The following is a 22,633-nucleotide window of genomic DNA, read 5'->3' as shown; positions in this document are numbered from 1 at the left end:
AAGGGTAAAGTGAATAGTACCAGGATTGACTTTTTCGAGTAAAAATGTGGTTTTTCGTTAAAGTGAATAGTACTGAGAGCTTTTCATTAAAGTTCCCTTATTTTAATCTCATATTGACAAGGTTAGTAGATAAGAAAAACCGAGATTTTATTACGGAAAAATCAAAGTGATCGATGGTAGACAAATTCAGAGACCAATTTTATAGATTTTAAATCTTAATAACGAAAGTGAAGAGTTATCCACTAGGTAATGAGGTGTAATTAGAGAAAGGGCAGTCTAGCAATTAAGAAAAGAAGCTAGGGTAATTTTAAAGGATGAAATGGTCAGCACATGGGCCGACACGCTAAGCATTCTCCTTCTCGTTAAGTACAACTACTATTGAAAGAAAAAAGAATAATGTTTATTTCTTAAACCAAATTTTATATCGTGCTTAAGTTATACAATATTTTGGTTTGTGAATTAGAGCAAATGATATATTATTAATAAAAAATAAATATGTTAATTGACACATAATTAATAATTCAATAAGAAACACTTACATCATTTAATTTATAAATTTAATTTAAAAAATTTAGTATCCTTAAAAGAAAAAGGAAAATACTGATAGTTTATGGAGTCATGGCTCAATTCAATTAGGTATGCTTATCCACAGAAGACCTTCTAGAAGCCAACCAGAAACTTAGTGAGAACGACTAAAATATTGCATAATTTAAACTCCGTTTATCTGCCAAAAAAAGAAAAGAAAAGAAAACTCCGTGTATACCCTGGCCTGCCACTTTACACAAATACGTTTCAAGGGTAATTTGGTCTATGAGAAAAGAATAATAGTACCATTTTGTAATTATGAATACTGGTTAGGGGCATTGTTTGAGATAATTTTAATTTTGTTTACAGTATTTTAGGAAACAACAAAGCTCTCCCCTTCCGGAATCTGGACCTCCTCTTCTTTCTGTGCCTATTCAACTGTGTATTAAGAGAGAGAAAGAGATAGAGGCGCTAGAGAGAGAAGGAGAGAGAGAGGCTAGAGAGAGAGTCTAGAGAGAGAAATAGGTTAGGAGGGAAGTCTCTGCGACAGAGGCTGGACCCTTTCTCTGTCCTTCTGTCTCTATTCCACCAATCCGCCAAATGGTGGCTCTCACGCGCTGAAATTCCCCTTCTCATCTTCTTCTTCAATTCCAAACCCCAAAACCCTCTCTCCTCATTTCCTTAAATCCCATCTCTCGTTTCAAATTCTGGTCATCTTCCAAAAATTTTCTCAATTCAATTGGGCTACAGAGCAATTGGGATCTTGAACTCAAAAACCCATCTCTTGATTTTGCCCTAAAACCTCAGATCTCGAGTTTTCGATTCGAATTCTGACACGATTGTGGCTCCCAGACCGATCTTTCACAGATGGGTAATTGCTGTGTGACCCCCCAGACGGGTTCGCCGTTGAAGGACAAGAAGAACAGGAAGAATCCATTTGCGATTAACTACGTTGCCGGCCATGGAAATGGTGGCTCCAAGCTCTCTGTGCTGAAAGACCCAACTGGCGTTGAAATCGAGCAGAGATACGAACTGGGTCGGGAGCTCGGCCGCGGAGAGTTCGGAATTACCTACCTTTGCACCGATCAGGGCTCCGGCGAGACGTTTGCTTGTAAATCGATTTCGAAGAAGAAGCTGAAGACAGCTGTGGATATAGAGGATGTGAGGAGAGAAGTTGAGATCATGAAGCATTTGCCTAAGCATCCCAACATAGTGACCTTGAAAGACACCTATGAGGATGACCATGCTGTCCATCTTGTTATGGAGCTCTGTGAGGGTGGTGAGCTCTTCGATCGAATCGTGTCCAGAGGCCACTACACAGAGCGTGCGGCTGCCGCCGTCACGAAGACGATTGTTGAAGTTGTTCAGGTGAGGGTTTTGGTGGTTTCTTGTGATCTGTTGGATTGGTGATTGATTGGATCTTGTGAGGGTATAGATTTTATTTTAGTACTTGGTTACTAGTGATAGACTTTGATTAAATCTAGATCTGATTGAAATTTTGATCATTTGTTTAATTCTTTGATGAGTATATTCCATTTTCATTGTATTGGTGGTCAAATTGCAGTTGTCGAGTTGTGGTGAATTGATTCTTTTGACATTTTGTATGTATAGAATCGATTTTTTGTTCCCCAAGATTATTCTTTGAGGAATCAACCTTTTGATATGTTTACATGCACTGGCATGATTTTAATGCGTTTAATTCTCCTGCAGATGTGCCACAAGCACGGTGTGATGCATCGGGATCTCAAACCCGAGAACTTTTTATTTGGAAACAAGAAGGAAACAGCACCTTTAAAGGCAATCGATTTTGGGTTGTCCGTGTTCTTTAAACCTGGTAAAGTCCTCTCCAAAACTATTGACATTTGATTGTTCTTGCTCTGATTAGTTTACTAATAATTTTTTATTTCATGTGTTTCCAGGTGAAGTATTTAGTGAAATTGTTGGAAGTCCCTATTACATGGCTCCTGAGGTGCTTAAACGCAACTATGGTCCTGAAGTTGATGTGTGGAGTGCTGGAGTTATACTATATATCTTACTTTGTGGTGTTCCACCATTTTGGGCAGGTTTGTGTGTGTTTGTATATGTGCGTGTCTATTTAAATGTCACCATTTTGGATTTCAGACCCTTTGAAATGAATTGCTTACTTTTCTTCTATTGAATTCTGATTTACTTGCTGGCTTTCCTATGCTAGCATTTCTGACAATTTCTGACTTGAATCTATTATCTTGCTGCAGAAACTGAACAAGGAGTTGCACAAGCAATTATCCGGTCTGTTGTAGATTTTAAGAGGGACCCCTGGCCTCTGGTTTCTGATAATGCGAAAGACCTTGTGAAGAAGATGCTTAATCCTGATCCAAAGCGGAGGCTTACAGCTCAGGAAGTTCTAGGTAATGTTCAGTTCTGCCGACGGTTATCATTATTGTTTATCATTATAAAGAGACTTTTGTTGCTTGAAGAATTTGGAAAGTGCAAAACATAATATTATGAACGTACATCTTATTCTTGCTTCTTTGAGTGCAGATCATCCTTGGTTGCAAAATGCAAAGAAAGCTCCAAATGTTTCTTTAGGTGAAACTGTTCGGTCAAGGCTCAAGCAATTCTCTATCATGAACAAGCTCAAGAAAAGTGCTCTCAAGGTAGTCTTCCAAAGATTTATGTTGGATAATTTTTTTCATAACCTTTCGGGCTGGTTTGGTATTGCTGTGCTTTTAAAAAAAACTGCTTCTACTGTGCTGTGAGAATAAACTCATTTTTGCTGCTTCAAGTTTTCAGCATTTTTTCATCCAAAACTGTGAAAATAAGCTGTTTTTAAGTGTTTACCAAACACCTTTTTGAGCTCAGCTTTTTTTGATACCCACTTTTTATAAAAGCACCTCAGTACCAAACCAGTAATGCATCTCATTTGTGTGTTCTATTGTATGTGTGATATGTATGTGTCCTTAGTCTAATGGTTTCTTTTGGTTCTTTTGGAAATTTTAAATTAACAGGTTATAGCTGAGTTTTTGTCGATGGAGGAAGTTGCTGGCATACAGGAAGGATTTAAGCTCATGGATATTAACAACAAGGGCAAGATTAACATTGACGAGTTAAGAGTTGGGTTACATAAACTTGGCCATCAGATTCCTGATGGGGATCTTCATATTATGATGGAAGCTGTAAGTATTATCTTGTATTAGTGTAAGGTTTACTATGTTAGAGGATTAATTAGTTATGACCTGTGGGCTAATAATAATCTATATGCATGTTCGACTCAAAGAATCTGAAACCTTCTTGCTTGAATGACTCTGTGCATTGCGTTACATTTTAAAGATCCGTATAATGCTACATATGATAATAAGAGGGGGTTCTTTTCTCTTAAACAGGGTGATGTAGATAACGATGGATATCTGGACTATGGAGAATTTGTAGCCATCTCTGTTCACCTAAGAAGGATGGGCAATGATGAGGAGCACCTTCGCAAAGCATTTGAATTCTTCGACCAAAACCAGAGTGGGTATATTGAAATTGAAGAGTTGCGAAATGCCTTGAGAAATGAAGTTGATGACAACATTGAAGATGTAATCAATGCCATTATTTTTGACGTAGATACAGACAAGGTCAGTCAGATTGCATGTTAAATCTATAACCGACACACATCGACCATTTTTCTAATTTTATCTTAATGGGAGTCTTGTTGCAAATCTGCATATGAACCAGAACCTTGAATTTTTCTTGTTGTAGTATTTGCTTAGAATCCACACTGAATCCTTTCCATGATTGCAGGATGGACGAATAAGTTATGAGGAGTTTGCCGCAATGATGAAGGCCGGGACAGATTGGAGGAAAGCATCAAGGCAGTATTCGCGAGACCGGTTCAATAGTCTCAGTTTGAAATTGATAAGGGATGGATCGGTGGAAGGTAAAACGGAGAGTACGTAACGTTGGAGGATTGACTCACGGTACTTGTGGGGAGGATGCATATTAAGGAAACAATCTTTCATTTTTTTTTTGTGTTATGTAATTCTTGTTCCATTTTTTCGTTGTTTTTAGACCGATTTGTGATTATTACTAGGACATGGGCCAAGGGTGTTCGTGTCTTGGTGAATGGTGATGCATGTAACGTATTTGTTGTAAGGGTTGGGTGGGGGAAAGAGTAGGTTGGAAAACAAGCTCATTGTGATTGTAAATATGTTACAAATTGGGACGCATATTTTCATCAAAAGTCATTGTTTGGTGTGAGTTTATGAGATTCATACAGATTCAAATTAAGGGCTTGTTTGAAAAGTGTTTTTAAATAATTGAAAGCGTATTTCAAAAATTATTTTTGGATTTCAAAAGCACTTGCAGTACTTCCTATAAGAAGCTCATGATTGGTGCCTTTAGTCATGTGCTTTTTGATGATTAACTTGTATTTTTACCAACACATTGTTTGGATGAGGGAAATAAACATAGAATTTTGGTAAAAGTCAGAATTTATAAATTGACAGACACCGATTCTTTTGTTTGGATTCATAAACATAGAAATTTAGAATTTCTGCGTGGAAAAAAAAACTTGGAATTTGAGACCTCAAAATCCTAAGTTCAAATTCCATGTAAATAGGTGTCATTTTTCAATTGAGTTTAAAAATAACAAATTCCGTATTCAATTCCATTGTTATTCTAGGTTTACCAAACAAAAAAATTTACAAATTCTAGAAAATAAAATCTCGTCATTTCAATTTCCGTCATTTTTAAATTCCTTAGTAATTTTAAATTTCTTCACCCAAACATAGGGTAAGGGTTGTTGTGAAAAACATTTTTTTCAAAAGCGCTTTTAATTATTTAAAAACACTTTCTAAAGGAGCCTAACCCCGAACCACTTGAATTAACTTACCAAACCGGCAATTTGATAAATCCTTAAAAAAAAAAATTTATTTTTTGTTTGTTTAAAGAATAAGAGATTTGGTAATAACTAGAAAATATGCACGCGTGTTGCTGCGGGACTTGAATGCACCAGCCTAAACTGCATGAATAAGACACATTTAACCTGAATAAATTAAACATAACCATGAACGGACAGAGGAATAGATGAGTGAAAGGGGTCGGTAAGATAAGCAGCTTGGTTTTTATAAACATTCAACATAGCTGATATGAAAAGACATTGTACAATTAACAGGACAAAATTGAACGTTCTTGATTACAAAAGACGTGGTTGCAAAAAATTCTCTGTTTTCATAAGAAACAGAAGCAACATTCAACCAATTTACATGATAAGAACCGTAAATTGGCATCGCGACAAAAGGGGATCGACTAAACCAGGTTGAATCAGAGAACTACTTCAAAGTTCAGATAGAAGTAAAAAATCAAATGAGCTACAGGCTTAAGGTCATAACCACAGATGAATGAAGGGCTATTAACTTAAACATTTATAAATAACTGTCAGTCCCTAGCTATTATGCATGCCACTAATGAAAAGAGGGATCACCATTTGTTAAGGTACCTGGAATTCACCAATACCAGGATATTTCCAACCATGCCGTTCAGGATAAGAAGGATACCATAGCTCTCCACACGGACCTAATCCAACTTCAATTTCTGATATCATTCCTTCCTCAAAAAACTCATCAAATTCAACTCTGAAGCTCCTCATGTAGTCGAAGTAAACCTGCATTGGTTCCATTATAATATAACAGAATAGAAACTCTCAGCATTAAACAGTAAGAATGCATAGGGTCTGATTCTTAGAGAAATTCTTCCATTTTCATCCGAGTCTCACTGATTAAAACTTTCACCCAAAAAAAACACTCTCTGATCAAACGAAAACTCCAAAACCAATTCTATGGTTGATTCAACAGGTTTATACTATAAAGAAAATAACGATACAATATGGATACCTAGTCTTTTTTTGGTGGAAAAGAATCTTGTTTTATACCAGTTGGAAAACAATGCTTTTGTTTGATACAATCTGATCTTGGTTAAAATCTAGTATCATTTACAGAAAGGAGGAAAAAAAAGTAGTAGCAATATACCCATAATACGCTGCAACATGCTTGCATTTCTCCGCACCAAGTGTGGTTAATCATGTCAGCATCCAGAATCACAACCCTGGGCCTGATAAATAAAACCAACCAGATACTCGAGATCAAAAAAGGTGAAACTACATGCATAGAGAACTAAAAATAAGATAGAAGTCAGTGCTTTGCAAAACCAACAATTGCATTTACCAAAAAATGAAATAAAAATAAAACCCAACAACCAAAAAAGAGGAGCATGTGCAATAGCAGTCATGTAAGAGTTCAGTTCAAAATTTCAGATTAACCCATTACATCATTTCTATAAAAAATATTCCAATTATGGCATTATCATTGAGCAAAATTAACATGTTGGCAGAAAAACAAATCTTATGAAAACGGTGTGTGGATTTATAGTTAACCAAAGCATTGATTATAAAACTGACATCTAACTGATCAAAAGAATAATCTTTACATTGATAACATACAAATGCAAAGGTGATATCAAGTTTTTCAACTGCTTCCCCCCCCCCCACCCCCCCCCCCCCCCCCCCCAAAAAAAAAAAAAAAAAAAAAAAAAAACCAAACATTTATAACTTGTAAGTGGTCTTGCTAACTACACCTTAGGTTAAGTCCCAAACTTACAATATTTGGACGTATGATGGTGAAACTGTAACATTGTTCTTTGCATCCAACATTAATTCCTTGAAATATATGTAGTAAAACTTGGATCATCTACTTTTATCTCAAGGATTACCACAACTGTGTCTTTCAAATTTTATCTTCTCCATTACTTTCCAGCCAAAAGAAGAAAAAAAATAGGAAACTACACACATTTGATAACAGAAACAGAGATCACTTCCAGAACCTGTTGGGATAAAAATGGCATCACACTGCCGGATAAAACACAAATGTTTGTGGCTGCCAATACAATATGTGGAAATACATATACCAGCCCAAGCATCCTTACAGTATATAAGCAAGTAACTAACATTTTTCTCTGACTTGACCATATGATTTTTCAAAAATGATGCTCCAAAGTACTAATCCGGCACAACTTGCACCCACACCAAACAGCAATCCAATACTTTATCTTTGCACAATTGTCTCACGATCACATAATTGTTAATTCATAACAACAACCAACCCATGTTACTGGTACAAAATATAATCACCTACACCTAATCATCTTATATTAAGAAGACATCATACAATAACAATGAATGTTTTACACTCTGCAAGTGAAGCAGCTTTCATTTGCCAATTTCTCAAGTGATAATGCAAGCTCCATTGCTGGATAAAAAAATAAGGACTGAGAAGACATCAAATCCAACACAGACAGCAGATAAAATTGAACCCAAAGGGCAAAAGCCTTCTCTAACAAATAGATACATATAAAGAGTCGTTTGGGATATAGATATGGGTGTACCTGGAAGAATAGAGACGCACTGAGTCGGAGAGAGTAAAGAGAGAGTTGAATTTCGGAGGACTACTGGACGACGACGAACTGCGCAGCCATAGCTGTTGGTGGCGGTGATTCCGCTGCGAGAGACAGCTTGAAAAAAAGTATTCAATAAATCTTACAGAACTATAATAATTCAGTCATGAGCTTCGAATCATTGGCATTTCAATTTTAAGATAGTATTAACTGTTTACAAAATTAGAAGCAGCTGATGGCATAGCATACCTGTTTCAAGCATGCTAAAGTTGGACATAATCTTCGGTATGTAGAGGTATTTTCTTTTCTGAGTCTTTCTTGCAACAGATCACAGCTGGTTTCTACAAATTTGAAAACCGAAGCTGTTAGTATGGATGTCTGTTAAATTTAATCTCATAACAGTAGGACGTATAAGAAAACAAAGTGAAGGCGCATATATAATCCATGTTTCCCTCTTTTTCATCTACTCTATCAGATAAATGTGAGTGCTATGTTTCCCTCTTTTTCATCTACTCTATCAGAAAAATGTGAGTGCTAAATGAGTGCATTTAAATCAAAAAGAGTTGACAGAGGCATAATTGGAGAAAGAAAAGGTCTTTATATCAATAAAAAAAAAATGCTTCATAGTTGGACATAGAAATTGAAGAAAATGATTGGATGAAACAAAGAAAGGCCCTTAAAATTTTGACAGAGGCATTCTCAGCAAGTTAAAAAAACAGAGGCACTCCCAAACAGAAGATACAATATGCAGTAAAAGGAAAATATTACCTGAGGAGGAAAAATAAAAAGCAAAAAGTAAAAAAATTGTAAACCCCAGTAGCTAGCAACATAGAATGCATATGAATGAAGCAATTTTTTTTTTTTAAATGAAAACTTGTAAGAAAATAAGAAAACCAAGTGAATAATACTTGAATCAAGAAAGTCCCCAACGCAGCACAGGGGGGGCATTTTCACTGATAGCACCAATCCAGAACTTTAAAGCAGCACAGTCCAACAAAAGCAAATCCATATACAGCTGAACAATTATCCGCCTCATGTGGTGAACAAACATGCTTTCCAGCTGATACTCGTACATGCTTACCCTAACTTTTCTCATGACCCGGTTAAAAAGATAATAGCAATCATGACTAAGAAAAAGGGAGTCAAGTTTTGAAATATTTCCAAAGATGTTATAAGAATGAGCCCAAAATAAAGATTTCAAAGTGCACAAAGTTCATGCAGAAGTGAAATTCTCTTAATCTCAAAACAACATCTCTGCTGTAAATAATGGTGAAGCCTGTAGCCCAAAATTAGTAGTAGGATTCTAGGCATCAATCCATCAACTATCGAACGTTACGCGATCTACATAAACCGATAAAGAAAAAATATTGCTCTGAAATAAAAGAACTGATCATTTAAATTATTCATGACAGAACCAATTTTGATTTGAAATATGATGGCCAAGAACAAATCACACTTCTTTTCAATGCTGACCATGAATTTTCAGAAGTTAGAGAAGATTTTTTACCAATTGAAAAGACAATGGTCACATATACCTACAATTAACCACCAATAAGCGTGAAGTTTTGCATGACAATGCAATAGCAGCTATACAGGATGCCTTCTAGTAGTCATTGAGAATGATTCTCTTCATTCATTAGAAACTAAAACCAGAGAATGAAATTAAAATTGAACAAAACCATAACCCAACCTGAGTTTCAAACCAACCTAAGCACAGATTCAAACCATTATGCAAACACATCACAACTTGGTGTTCTCACGCGAAACACATACAAAAGTCAATACATTTGGTTGTTTTTATTAAAGAACCAGGCTCAACTTAAGACATAACGATTGCACATTCCACCATAACAACAGCAAATAAATATACCTCAAAAGCCAAAGGGCGAAGTGCTGTGTCCAACCATCCAAATTCCTGAAATACGAACTTCGGGATTGAAAGAAAAATGACCTGGTGAATAAATTTAATAAGTTTACGGATTAATATTCTGAAAGAGGATTGAAATATTAAAAAAGTAATAAAAGGGGTAAAATTCTATACATTGAACGACAGTCTACCCTAAACCCTGGTTTTGAAGATCAATATATTTGTTGTTTTTATTGAAAAAGAAGATATTCACTTCCATAAACACATTCCTCTTATGAACTCCAAAACGATATTCAATTGTAACTATAGTCTTGTATGATAGTTTCCTAAGGTCTCTTAATCTCAAAACAACATCTCTGCTGTAAATAATGGTCAAGACTGTAGCCCAAAATTAGTAGTAGGATTCTAGGCATCAATCCATCAACTATCGAACGCCACCCAATCTACATAAACCGATAAAGAAAAAATATTGCTCTGAAATAAAAGAACTGATCATTTGAATTATTAATGACAGAACCAATTTTGATTTGAAATATGATGGCGAAGAACAAATCACACTTGTTTTCAATGGTGACCATGAATGATCCTCAGAAAATAACAACCATAAAAAATTAAATCTATTTCTAACAACAACATATTGTTTTGAACAAACCAACAACAACAACAACCACCATAAAAAAGCATAAAAAAACAGAGCATTTGATTCACAGGGTTTGTTCAAAGGCATAAAAAATTAAATCTATTTCTAACAACAATAACCATAAAAAAGCTATCCCTGTGAATCAAACCAAACAGAAAATAACATACATAAACAGATTTGTTAGGAAACGATTAACAGTGCATCATATGTGAATGAACAAAAACCAGATGCATAATGTATTTTAGAAGGATAAAAAAAAAAGACTCAGCATTGGATTCACAGGGTGAGGACAACAACAAATAATAGGGTAATGAAAAAAAGGGGGCAAAACCAATACACACAATCTACCTATAATTAAGAGTAAGGGATATACATAAGGGAGATTATATGCAAAATTACCTTGATTTCCCTAAATGGTATAAGTAAACTTTTCTCAAGCTTGGAGTCCAATCCCAAAAGCCGAGCAGCAAACTTAAAGTGTCTGTTCGTTGCCACTAATGCATTCATCTTTGCTCCTTCTTCAAGTGTCTGCCTCAGAAGCTAAAACCAGCTACTTATCACCTCCAATCTCGGATTCTGCAAAAGAACAAACCACATGCATGAGGATTTATATAGTTCTTCGCTTTACCTAAGGTTACTGGACCAGAAATAAAAAAACGAAATCAGAGTGCTTTACTTTGTGAGGTTTGATTTGTAGAGGACTGGAGCTGGGTTTGGTTTTGGCTTGAGGCACTGGGAGAGGAGTCGAAAGGGCAATAATATGAAATTACAGTTCTAGAAATCAAAATATATTACGGAAAATAACAAATAATTTGTGAAGCAGAGCAGAAGTGGGATTTACCTCAATGCTATGTAGAGGGTTTGGAGGATGTCTACCTCGTAGTGGTCCGTGCAACCAATTTGATAAGAAGTACTTTGAATCTCGTCAAACCCAGACGGACTTATATCAAACGTGTGCAGCAAAGCGAGAATAGTTTGAATTGAAAAGTGATCTGTCTGTGTGAAAAAAAATGAAATAACACTTGGGAAGCATTAGCTTGAAAATGGATAAAAGGGACATATATGTATATGCCTGTTCCTCAACTTCATCTGATAGGTAAAGTTCATCAGGCAAACCTTCTAAAGCCTGACCGAGTCTTTCATGAACCACATGAAATCTAACCATGGTTGCCTCGCTTTCAAGTGCCTAAATTACCGCAACAACAAATAAATTAATAATTCACGGTTCCGAATTTGAACATCTATTAATTTTCAAAGGGAAAAAGCCTAACCAGATAAATTTTGCTCCCTGGACAAAACACCCACAACCCCACGTTTAAAAGTATAAAAAACCCTCCACAAATCAGATACCAGAAATAAGATCCCTTCAAATACGAAAAATTTTGGGATCGAAACACAACAATATCCAAGAAAAACAAACAATTCGAGAAAAACAGTGAGAATAAGGTACGAATCAGAGAAAGAAGTGAGATTTAATTACCTCTTGAAGGGATCGAAGGGATCACGAAGCAGAGATGGAAGAGATCGATGCGGACTGTAGGACGAATGATCGAAGTCGCCAACCCGTTGCAGAGCATCTGAGAATGTTTTAGGTTTCTAGCGTTTTCGGAAGACCCAAAGAATACACACACCTATGCTTTCCGCTCTGTATCTCTCTCCCTGTCCATCTCTCTCTAAAATGGGAGAAAATCCCATGGATCCTGTCAGAGCACCCACCTAAATATCTCTCTCACTCAGTCCAAACCCGTAGCTCCCATCTCTCTCCAATCTGTCAGGCCCTGTGTCTCCCTCCTCTGTAGTCGCTCTGTCCCCCTCTCTCCGCTCGCCACAGGCACACCCAGCTGTCTCCGAGTCAAAAATGGGAGCGATCGTCTTTCTCCAATTTGTCAGCCGTGATGTCCCCCTCCTCTCTCCTGCCGAGTCAAAAGCTGAGATGCAGCCAACGGCTGGAAATTGGTCCTTAAGCCTGAGTGGCAATTTTATAAATTAAGAGAAAACTGGTTAAAGCATCTGAGTGCCAATCTTGTAAATAAACTGAAATATCGTTCAAAACACTGTTCATATGAATAGTGCGATTTCCCCTCCTACTTTAGACTAAAGTAATATGATTCTAATTAGTTGATAATCGAATATCTTACTTAACTTATAAATGAAGAGAACACGCCTAGTTATGCGCTAATTAAACAATACCACCCGCGTTAAAAGGATTAATTCTGGGATTTTTGAAATATTCATCAGTGACAGTGAGTGAGAGGCTGAGAGCCATGGAGAAGGCAACCTGCAGATTCCACAGCTCCTACTTCTCCCTCCCAAACCCTAACACCAACAACCCTAGAATTACTAGACTTTCCCCTCCTATTCCATTCTCCAAGCAACTCTTCGTCTTCACCTTAACCTTCTTCCTCAACCGCCAAAACCACCACACTCAAACTCCGCTCCCGTAACCCGAAACGCTTCTCCGCTCGGTCGCCAATCAAATGCTCCGTCTCCGAAGCCACCGAAGCCGCAGCCACCGCAGCAGGTACTTTTGCTTCTTCTTCTTCTCTTGCAATCTTTAATTTCTATTCTTTTCATGTTTACTGCATCAATTACATATTTAGAGCTAATAGGTTTCAGAATTTATCTTCGAGATAGCCTCGTAGCGGTAGAGGTTGTTTTCTTGCTTGATTTGTTGGTTGGGAATGGGTAAGGTTAGTCTGATAGGGAACTGGGTTATTGTCTTAGAGAGGAGGAGTAAATTGATGAGGAGAAGTAACATAAGGAACATACCTGGACCTGCTATTGACAGAGATGATGTAAACACTCGGTTGTCGGACGTGAGGTATGCCTATGAAGTAATTTCTATAGATGTCTACCGTCTCATACTATGATAACTTCCCCAATTCCTTACGTTTTCCCTTAGGGTGTATGTATGAACAAGCGAAAGAGGCGAACCTGTCTAGGATATTCGTAACAATTCAATGATCTGCATTTGGAAAGTACAGTCTTTGTATTAATAGGGGTCTCTTTCGATGGAAGTCAAGAGGGATCACATGTAGCTCAATCCTCACTGCAGTCGTTGATCCCACCTCTTCACTTGTTAGGTCTCTCGTTTCCTGGATCTTTTTAAAAACACAACAAATTTGAAATCACTTTATCCAGTTTTGATTAAATAAATAGGCGAATACAGTACTGAAATATAGATGATGATAACTCAAATGGGCAAGCAATTTTCAAATTTTCTGTTTTTTTTTTTTTTTTTTTTTTTTTTTTTCCTTTCTAGGGATGATTCTTAGATGGGAGTCTAGAATTTAGACAGTTCAGATAGCCCAGACCATTTTGCAAATTGGCACCAACGATGCACCCTTTTAGTTCTCTTCGGAAGGATCCCTATTCCGAGGGGCCTTTGTAACCATATGAGGTGATTGTTTTGAACTTTTTGTTGTTTCTGATCTTTAGGAAAACAGTGGACGGTATAAATAATTACTGTCACGGTTGAAGGCCAATACGTCTGCTCCATTTTGAACGAATTGGAATCAAAATAAGGCACATTGTCATATTACTTAAAACTAATAGTAAATGTAGTGCTTCTTTCATTAGAACTGTGATGGCGTGGTTGGTACATAATTACAAATATAGAAACTGTATTGCCAAATGCTTAACTTTTCTTTTCTTGAGGCAAATATCCTTACGAGTTACGGATCATACCAGTCGTCTGATAACAGTCATTTCTACCATTTGGATTGCTTGCAGATCGCCACTGTGGAGGTGCCAGAAGAACATACGGGCCCTGTTGTTGAGCTTCTTGGCAAAAGGTGGGGCAGATTTGATATGCAAGGAGTGGGGTGTGGAGAAGTTTCCTGCTTTTATTTTCATTTTCAACTGATCATCAATTCAACGTAAATGCATAAAGTAGAATCAGAAGCGATACTAGCATGATAATATTTAGAGCATACTATGCAACAAAAGTGTGCACAATGTAATACTTAGATTTATAGATAAATATATACCGTAATTGTTTAAACATGAGTTGCCAACCATATGCATCTGCTTCTGCAGGTGAAATTTCTCTGCACACTCACATATTCCCCTGTACACATAATGAGCGTTATTTGACCTTGCACCTGAAGATCCAGCCCATAATATTTCTCTGCACACTCACAATTGCTTGCCCTGTTGCTCTCTAATATAATAATAATATGCACATGTCTGGCTGTGAAATGATTAGGAGTATGAAACCAAAGGAACATTGGCTTGGCTAGTACTCTCATTTTGTTTATCTGATTATGGCTAGTGATAGTAATTACTTGAATTCTCTGCTTAGAAAATGCATCATTTTATCTGATTATCTCAACTTTATGTATACACTAGATTGGAAGGCACAACCTTCCTCAAACAACGAGAATACACATTTCTCTTCAATGACTGGCCTCAGCTCCTCCAACTCTCAACTGGGTCCAGAAATCTCATTCTGGGTCAGGCAATTCATGCATTTTTACTCAAATATGGCTGCCGGAATGACACATTTCTGGGCAACAATCTTGTCAACTTGTACTCGAAATTCAAAAGACTGGATGATGGACATCACCTTTTCGATGAAATGCCTCTTAGAAACACAATCACTTGGACTTCTCTCATAAAGGGATACTCTGACATTGGTGACTTTGAATCTGTCTTCCACATTGCGCAGGATATGTTTCGCAGCAACGAGAAGTTTAACGAGCGTACATGCTCGGTGATTTTGGAGGCATGTAGTTCACTTGGAGACCGGACAAGTGGGGAACAGGTTCACGGTTTTGCTGTAAAAAGAGAAGAATGTTTTTGCGGCCACTTCTTTGGTTTCTATGTACTCTAGAAGTGGCTTCTTGGGTGGCGCAGAGAAAGTGTTCAATGACATGGATTACAAAGATGTTCAGTGTTTAAATTATGTTGTTTTGGAATATGGGAAGGCAGGCTGTGGGGAGAAAGCAATTGTGGTCTTTATGCATCTTCTGAGTTCTGGCTTAGAGCCAATACTTTTACAAATTTGATTAACGCTTGCGATGGAGGTGTGGGTGCGGATGAATGCTTGCAATTACATGGACTTGCTGTCAAATATGGTATTATGGGTGAAACTTCTGTTGGAAATGCAGTAATAGCCATGTATGGAAAGCACCAGATGGTTGAAGAAGCTGAGGCAATGTTTTATTTACTGGGTGAGAGAAACTTAATTTCTTGGACCGTGCTTCTGTCAATGAATGTTAAAAATGGCTGTGATGATATGGCCCTCGATGCTTTCTTAAAAATACTCGATCGAGGTATTTGTGTTGATTCTAGCTGTTTTTGTACTGTGCTTGATGTTCAGAGTGCAGAAATCTGGAATTGGGATGTCAGATCCATGCATTTTGCATAAAGCTTGATTTTGTCTCTTGCGTCAATGTTGGCACTGAGTTGATTGACATGTACGCGAAATGTGGGAGCCTTCAATCTGCAAGACAGGTTTTTGATGACCTTTCAGGTTAAAACACCGCTTCATTTAGTGCAGTACTTGTTGGATTTATGGAACCACATAGAGATGTTGAAGAGGATTCCATGGTCTTATTTAGTCTGTTAAGATCTTCTGGTATGAATCCAGATTTCATAACATATTCACGGCTCCTTAGTGTAGCAGCTGAAGAAGCTTGCTTAGAAAGGGGGAAGAGTCTCCATGCTTGCATTATTAAAGCTGGATTTGAAGCCAATTCCACTGCAGCTAATGCTGTAATTACCATGTATGCCAAATGTGGTAGCATTGAAGAAGCATATCAAATGTTCAATGGTATGAATAGTCATGATTGCGTATCCTGGAACGCCATAATTTCGGCGCATGCCCTTCATGGGGAAGGCAACAAAGCACTTTCACTTTTTAAATCAATGAAGGAAGAAGGATTTGCCCCAGATGAGATCACGTTATTGGCTACTCTTCAAGCTTGCAGTTACGCTGGACTATGGGAAACTGGGTTTCGCTTATTCAACGAAATGGTGCCAAAGTATGGAACTAAGTCAGGAATTGAGCACTTTGTATGCACGGTGGATCTTCTGGGTCGGTCTGGGAATTTTTCAGAAGCCATCGATTTCATCAACAAAAGTCCATTTCCAGATTCACCTATGCTTTGGAGAACTTTAGTCAACGTGAATTTGAATTATGGCATGTTATCCTCAAAACGTTTGCTTGACTTGCAACCTGAAGAGGCTGGACCATCCAAAAAGTGCTGAAATTTATGCAGAACTCGATCTATTAAAGGTTTTAATAAAACAAAACCGTGATGATAGATGTGATCTCCATCTGATTTGAGATTTGATATCTGCGTATTAACAAATCAGTCGTCTTCGTCCCTTGAGATTTTCCACAAATATAACTCGTACAATTCATTGCTCATGAAGCGCATGCAACTTGATCGCTTCTCTTAGATGGAGATGTCAATGGAGATGCAGGGTATCAGTCAAGGAGCTTCCATTTCTGTAAGTGGTCCTCTTTTTCTTGAAACGGACATGGAATGTGCTTACGTTTTAATTTTCTGTTATACGACATGAGGATAAGATTAGTAAGAGAATGCAAGCTAACATATGAATATATCATCCACTGCTTGATTGTAAAAGTTCAACATTGTGATGGCATTATGTAAATAAACACATGCCATATCTTAATACACACAATTTTGTCTTGTAAATGGTACCTGAATTTCAATTAGAGATCCCGGTGTGTGGCAGACTTTGGTATTTTTGCATTTTCTTGTTGGTTGCGAGATAAAAATCTCTAGGCTTTTTATCCAAAATAGTCCTTGAGATTAGCATAATTCTTCATTGGTCCCTGAGATTTGAACTCAATAGAGTGGTCCTGAGTTTGTCTACCGTCAATTATTTTGGTCATTCTGTGAAAAATCTCCGTTAAATAAGGCCAAAATGACAAAAATACCCTCAAAATTTGTCAAATCATTTTGGCCAATTGTTTAATAATGAGGGTATTTTTATCGTTTTGGTCCTGTCTAACATAGTTTTTTCATATAAGGACCAAAATGATTGATGGTAGACAACTTCATGGACCACTTCTATTGATATCAAATCTCAAGAACCAAAGTGAGAAATTATGTCAATCTCAGGGACCATTTTGGTTAAAAAGCCAAATCTCAAATTGAAAGTTTGAAAGTTCAAACTTTGTATTCAATAAAATGATCGAAATAGAAGAGCTACTTCTATATTTCGGTGTGAGAGTTATAATCTACTTTAGTGCATACTACACAAATAGGAAGTAGCATCTATCTTGCCTTTTTGTTAGCCAAAACTAAATCGTAGAGCCTTAAACTCCTAGTCATAAAGATGAAATGGGGGCCAATGCAAGAAAGTATTTTCAATGCAGTGCAACCTCTAAAGGGAGATTTTTGAAGATCTCCTTTGTTTGAACCTTGTAGGGAAAGATCCTTCTTGTTGGCCTTTTTTTGTACCAAACAAAGAATACGTTGAAGGTTGGTGATACATCATTTTCAGAGTTTCGAAACTTTGGACATTGTTAACACATTGGAGAATACTAAATGGTCCAGGTTCGTTGTCACGGACTGAAGACATAATGCTTTATACTGTTAAAATCTTTTTCTTTTGCTTTTGAAGCTGGTGTCGCATTTTTATTAACAGAAGTGCTTTCATGCTTGTACAGTATGTCGTAATTCCAGGCACTCAGCAAACTTTCATTTATTGATTTTGACTCAAACAGTATTCTGTGGGTGCTTAAAGTCCTTATTGTAATAGAGGATTATAAAGTATGTAGGTACCAAAACGTCCTAGGTCAGAAGGCACCGCCTGTCTTTAAAAAGTTAGGTTGATTATGTTAAGGACGTCGCCATTTCTTTTTGATCCTCTGATCGGATTTGAATCTTCCCACTTACGATTAACAAACATTTACTATCCCGGCGTTATAATCGGAATCGTTCATTCTCTTTTTCATATATGCAAAAAATTGTTCAATTTGACGAATTTTTAGCCATCCATATGCTGAAACAAATGGACAGATCATCATGAGGATGTTACTTGTCACGAAAACTGTTGATTTGTTTAACACATACAGATGACTAAATGGTCTTCAAATTGAATGATTTTTTTGCGGATATAATCTTTAGGTGGTGATAAATAGAATGAACGGTTCTGATTATGATATTCGAACGGCAAATGTTCGTTAATTGTAAGTGGGAGGACAAGTCCATGGAGGACACATGCATTATCCTTCAAACAATATATGACTTTGATACTTGCTTAGTCACAACTCACAAACTCACAAACTCACAAGCCCTAGCTATTAGGCTCGGGAATACGAAAATAGTGCAAATTATCATTCCATTCCATAATTGGAAAATAAAATACACCAAATTACGCTTAGGAAATTATATGCAGTACGACATCAAACACTATATAACTCCCGAGTCCTGCCCAGGAATAAGAAAACTGTACAAGGCTCGACGTCGTTTCACTAACAAATCCATCCCAACATCCCAACACACTGACCACACTAAAAAAAATACGCATCAACCAAAAGCACTCAAAATTTATAGTTGCTATATTTCTCTGACTTCACTGCCCCATTTCATACAGGGGTGCCTTTGTTCAAAAGGGAAAGGCCCTTGTATACGAGGACCATGGGGCACTTATTTTCCCTAACCATTTTCCTTTTTGGGGGTGGGGTGGTGGTGGTTTGTTTCTGGGCATGGAATTTGGAATATTCCGATGGTAAGGGGGCTAAAAGAAGGACTTTTTGGCAGGTGCTCTTCCGACAGCTCTCATTAGATTGGCAATTTCAAGAACCCTAGCCACTTTCGTTCCCCTTTTAGCCTCTGCCGATGCCTTCCTCTCCTCTGCTTTCCTACGTGCTTTGGCTATGTCGTTTTGCATCTTCTCTAGGGCTCTTGCTCTCTTCTCCTCCAACTTCCTCTGCATGCTCACATTCATTAGATGATATATGTGGTGTTATAATGATTATTCATCTACACATTTTCTTCCAAAATTCACGGAAAACAGACACGAGTAAAAAGAAAAAAGAAAAAAACAAAGAAAAATTGGCTAAAATGATCATAAATTAAACTACACTTGCTGAACCATCAAATTCAATGACATAACGATCAAAGATTGACGACATTGCTAAAAAATTTGTCAAGAGATGTGAAAAAAGGATCAATTTGGCCAGCTTCCCCAAAGAAGCTTCAAAGGCGTTGTATGCCATAAGACGATGAAAAAGATGGAACATCTTTATTATTAAAGTTATCACTGTTTAATGATCCTGATTATGATTAGTTGTTTGATCGTGATTTGAAACATAGGCAAGGATAAAAATATTATTAAGACAATTTAGTTTCACCAAATAGAGAAGCTTCAATGTCCAAATATTGTTCATAAGATGATGTTAATGAATATGACAGACGATGATCATGGTCATGACTAAATTTTTCATCACGGCATCCTCAAAGAACACTGAAAAATTGGCTAAAACGATTAGAAATCAAATCTCAGTTACTGAACTGATCAAAATCAAATACTGACGATAATGATCAAATATTTACAATATAGCAACCGCATATCGGCAAGATGCTAAAAACTGACGGGATTTGAAAAATAATCATTTCGGCCAATTTCTCAAGAATAATTGGACGGTAAATAGTATGAAGTCGCTGAAAAGGAAAGTGGTAAATCATCCTAGTTTCAACTAGTCAGAGAAACCATCATGGGAAATCAAATTTTCCAGCATGCACAAAAATATCACTATCCAAATCAGTTTTTTGGCAACGTACCTCAACTTTCTTCATCCATAAAGAAGCTTTCTGAACCTGCTCACTTTCCCACCCATTAATAATAGCATCCTCCCTCTTAAACCTGTTATTAAGCTTGGCAATCTTGTTGTTTTGCCAAGCCGATATCTTTGTTTCAACCTCTTCCTTCTTCACCCGATCCACCGAAACCATCTGATCGCCGCCGCTGCCTTCTTGGTGATCCCGAGTCCTAACCGTGCTTGATGAAGACCCAATATAGTTATTAGCCTGACTATTCCTTGGAGAGTAGGTAATCGGGTCCAAATGGTTGTAATTATCCGGGACTATAGCCAAATGGTTGCTCTCCAGCTCCTGCTCATGCATATTATTGTCCTCCTCTCCGATCCTACCCAAATTATTGTTCCCTTGATTAATCATGGTATTATGGTCACTATCATTTGTGGTACTATTATTTGTCCCGATTGCCGACCCTGCAACTACTAAAGCACTGAACTCTCTACTCATGGTGGTGAAGTCTGTTCCTAATTCAGCACTGGCCATGGACAAAGATGCTTGGCTACTGGTTTCCCAAGCTTCTCTTCTGCGGCCGCCGCCATTGGCGGGAGGCAGCGGGCGAGGCGGTGTCAAGGCATGGATGTCCCTGATGTTGTGCTCATCTTCACCATGATCATCATGATGATCTTGTACTCCTTGGCTGGTGCCAGCCCTTCGATCATTCATATCAGAGGGTTTGAGTGTGTGTGTGCGTGTCAAGTGTTTGATTTGTGCAGAAAGAGTACTAGGATGGGTGGATCAACTGAGAAATTAAGAGTACCAAGGGCTTCTGAATTGTCTGTTTTTGTTGCTCTTGAATGTTGACAATTAACGCGTAATTTGAGCCACACATGGAAGTAGATTGCAGACGTTTGAAGTGAAAGGCTCATAACGTTAATAACGACAAATTAGGGCTGTCAATTATCCCAATGAGATAAAAAGTGGCTTAGGGTTTTGATTATCTTTTTAAATCTATTTATTTATGTAGTTCCTTATTTTTAGCCTTATTCTTCTGTTGCCTCACCTTGTATTAGACTCTTTAATTTGTATCCTCTCCTTGAATATCGGCATCAACATGTACTAGTTAGCTGACCATGTGGGATTTCGCTTAGAAAAATAAAATGCGTAGCACTATTCTTTCACAAAAAGTTACAAAACTTGGGTGTCTAAGCACTGACTAGATGTCTAGTTAGTTGCATGTTGAATTATGATTGGGAATGATGATTGCACTTGAAGAAATAAAATGGTGATCCAATGCATGAGGCTTCCGCTATTTTATATTGAAGTCCTTTACTCACAAGGTTCTAATCAACCACTTAGGTTTAAAATGATAATAACAAGGATTGCTAAAACAAGTAGATACAATGGCTTACTTGGAGAAATATATGATAAATTACTCCTGCTTGAAATATTCAAGTGCATCGTGTCGGTTGTTTAAGTGGCTAGAGTTGTATATCGGCTCAAAACTATTTGAGCTTGCACTGGATTCGGCTCTTGTTTGGCTTGTCGAAGCTCAACTTATGAAAGAACCAAGCCAAGTTTGGTCGGGTCGGTTAAAAAACATGCTAAGCTTGAGCATTAGTATGTTAGGAATGTAAAACTCGTGAACAAAATTTTTCATGAGACAACTCAAGATAGGCTTGAGCTTGCCTCAGTCATCCAAGCTCGACAACTCTTGTGAAGTACCTTTCTAGAGGCCCAATTCGAACTAACTGAATTAATAAAACAAAGAAATAGCCGCATAGTACTATGGTCTAGTAGTATTTCTCTTTACTTGTAAGTGAGATGTCTTATGTTCGAATCTTGATAATGGTGAGTTCGTAACCAATTTATTTCTCCACCCTCTTAGTGTAAATATATCATTGTAATAAAATAAATAAATAAAACCTAGAAATGATAGTTTGATGGGTTTCTTCTTTCTCGTGGAAGTAAGTACAAATAGGGCTTCATGCATGGTTGCCGCTTAAGAAAACCTAAACCATATAACAACATAAGCATTGTCGTTCATTCTTTCCGGTGCTAGTATGCTTCAAAACATTTTAGAGGTATAAACTTAATGATCTTATATATATACTAGTGTATACAAAAAACTATATCCTGCTATATTTTTTTTATAGAATACTATATCATACTAGTGATTAGTGATTACTACAACACTATATTTAAAATACTTGATATTATTGTTAGCTCTTAAGCCTAAACCCTACCACGATATTGCAAAAAAAAAAAAAAAAAAAAAAAAAAAGGGAAAATTAGGCGAACCAACTTACATTGGAAGTAGCTCGAAACAAATTGAGATCAGTATGGGGCTCGAATTTTTTGGTTCAAAACCAAGTCAAGCCAAACTTGGCCAAAATTAAACAAGTCAAACTTGAGCAAGGTGATCTTCAGTTTCGCTTAGCTTGTGTGACAGAT

The 22,633-nt window shown here is 37.2% G+C and overlaps 3 protein-coding genes, 1 long non-coding RNA gene and 1 pseudogene across 4 annotated transcripts; 2 read left to right on the top strand and 3 right to left on the bottom strand.

The window, feature by feature from the left end:
* Nucleotides 1-973: 973 nt before the first annotated feature.
* LOC137712813 (calcium-dependent protein kinase 32-like) lies at nucleotides 974-4,753 on the top strand. Its single transcript, XM_068451980.1, has 8 exons — nucleotides 974-1,893; nucleotides 2,236-2,359; nucleotides 2,445-2,588; nucleotides 2,760-2,912; nucleotides 3,046-3,161; nucleotides 3,513-3,680; nucleotides 3,888-4,121; nucleotides 4,288-4,753. Exons 1-8 carry the CDS (start codon nucleotides 1,393-1,395, stop codon nucleotides 4,441-4,443), a joined length of 1,596 nt encoding a protein of 531 aa, XP_068308081.1. The 5' UTR covers nucleotides 974-1,392; the 3' UTR covers nucleotides 4,444-4,753.
* An 899-nt stretch (nucleotides 4,754-5,652) lies between these two features.
* On the bottom strand, nucleotides 5,653-9,022 carry LOC137711881 (uncharacterized). The gene is made up of 5 exons (XM_068451037.1): nucleotides 8,841-9,022; nucleotides 8,182-8,273; nucleotides 7,924-8,036; nucleotides 6,513-6,594; nucleotides 5,653-6,148 (listed from the first exon to the last, which is right to left on the bottom strand). The coding sequence occupies exons 1-5, from the start codon at nucleotides 8,878-8,880 to the stop codon at nucleotides 5,975-5,977; spliced, it is 501 nt and encodes a 166-aa protein (XP_068307138.1). The 5' UTR covers nucleotides 8,881-9,022; the 3' UTR covers nucleotides 5,653-5,974.
* Nucleotides 9,023-9,811: 789 nt separating this feature from the next.
* On the bottom strand, nucleotides 9,812-11,218 carry LOC137712454 (uncharacterized). Its single transcript, XR_011065221.1, has 3 exons — nucleotides 11,116-11,218; nucleotides 10,839-11,015; nucleotides 9,812-9,883 (listed from the first exon to the last, which is right to left on the bottom strand). It is a non-coding gene; the product is annotated as an uncharacterized lncRNA (long non-coding RNA).
* Nucleotides 11,219-12,703: 1,485 nt separating this feature from the next.
* Nucleotides 12,704-17,246, top strand: LOC137712137 (pentatricopeptide repeat-containing protein At2g33680-like; annotated as a pseudogene).
* A 1,497-nt stretch (nucleotides 17,247-18,743) lies between these two features.
* LOC137713445 (remorin 4.1-like) lies at nucleotides 18,744-21,079 on the bottom strand. Its single transcript, XM_068452739.1, has 2 exons — nucleotides 20,207-21,079; nucleotides 18,744-19,352 (listed from the first exon to the last, which is right to left on the bottom strand). Exons 1-2 carry the CDS (start codon nucleotides 20,903-20,905, stop codon nucleotides 19,161-19,163), a joined length of 891 nt encoding a protein of 296 aa, XP_068308840.1. The 5' UTR covers nucleotides 20,906-21,079; the 3' UTR covers nucleotides 18,744-19,160.
* Between the last annotated feature and the right edge of the window lie 1,554 nt (nucleotides 21,080-22,633).

Source organism: Pyrus communis, chromosome 13 (genome assembly GCF_963583255.1).
Source record: "Pyrus communis chromosome 13, drPyrComm1.1, whole genome shotgun sequence".
NCBI lineage: Eukaryota > Viridiplantae > Streptophyta > Magnoliopsida > Rosales > Rosaceae > Pyrus > Pyrus communis.
This window is presented reverse-complemented; position numbering and strand designations above follow the sequence as displayed.

Bases quoted from the DNA above. Each gene is read 5' to 3' on its own strand.
- LOC137711881 (XM_068451037.1), bottom strand. From the start codon at position 8,880: ATGCCCCCCCTGTGCTGCGTTGGGGACTTTCTTGATTCAA. The intron at 8,274-8,840 runs GTATTATTCACT...TCAAATTTGTAG, and splicing joins TGGGGACTTTCTTGATTCAA to AAACCAGCTGTGATCTGTTG. The intron at 6,595-7,923 runs GTACACCCATAT...TTTATTTATCAG, and splicing joins GTGCGTCTCTATTCTTCCAG to GCCCAGGGTTGTGATTCTGG.
- LOC137712813 (XM_068451980.1), top strand. From the start codon at position 1,393: ATGGGTAATTGCTGTGTGACCCCCCAGACGGGTTCGCCGTTGAAGGAC. The intron at 2,589-2,759 runs GTTTGTGTGTGT...ATCTTGCTGCAG, and splicing joins TGTTCCACCATTTTGGGCAG to AAACTGAACAAGGAGTTGCA. The intron at 4,122-4,287 runs GTCAGTCAGATT...CCATGATTGCAG, and splicing joins TTGACGTAGATACAGACAAG to GATGGACGAATAAGTTATGA.
- LOC137713445 (XM_068452739.1), bottom strand. From the start codon at position 20,905: ATGAATGATCGAAGGGCTGGCACCAGCCAAGGAGTACAAGATCATCAT. The intron at 19,353-20,206 runs GTACGTTGCCAA...GTGAGCATGCAG, and splicing joins TATGGATGAAGAAAGTTGAG to AGGAAGTTGGAGGAGAAGAG.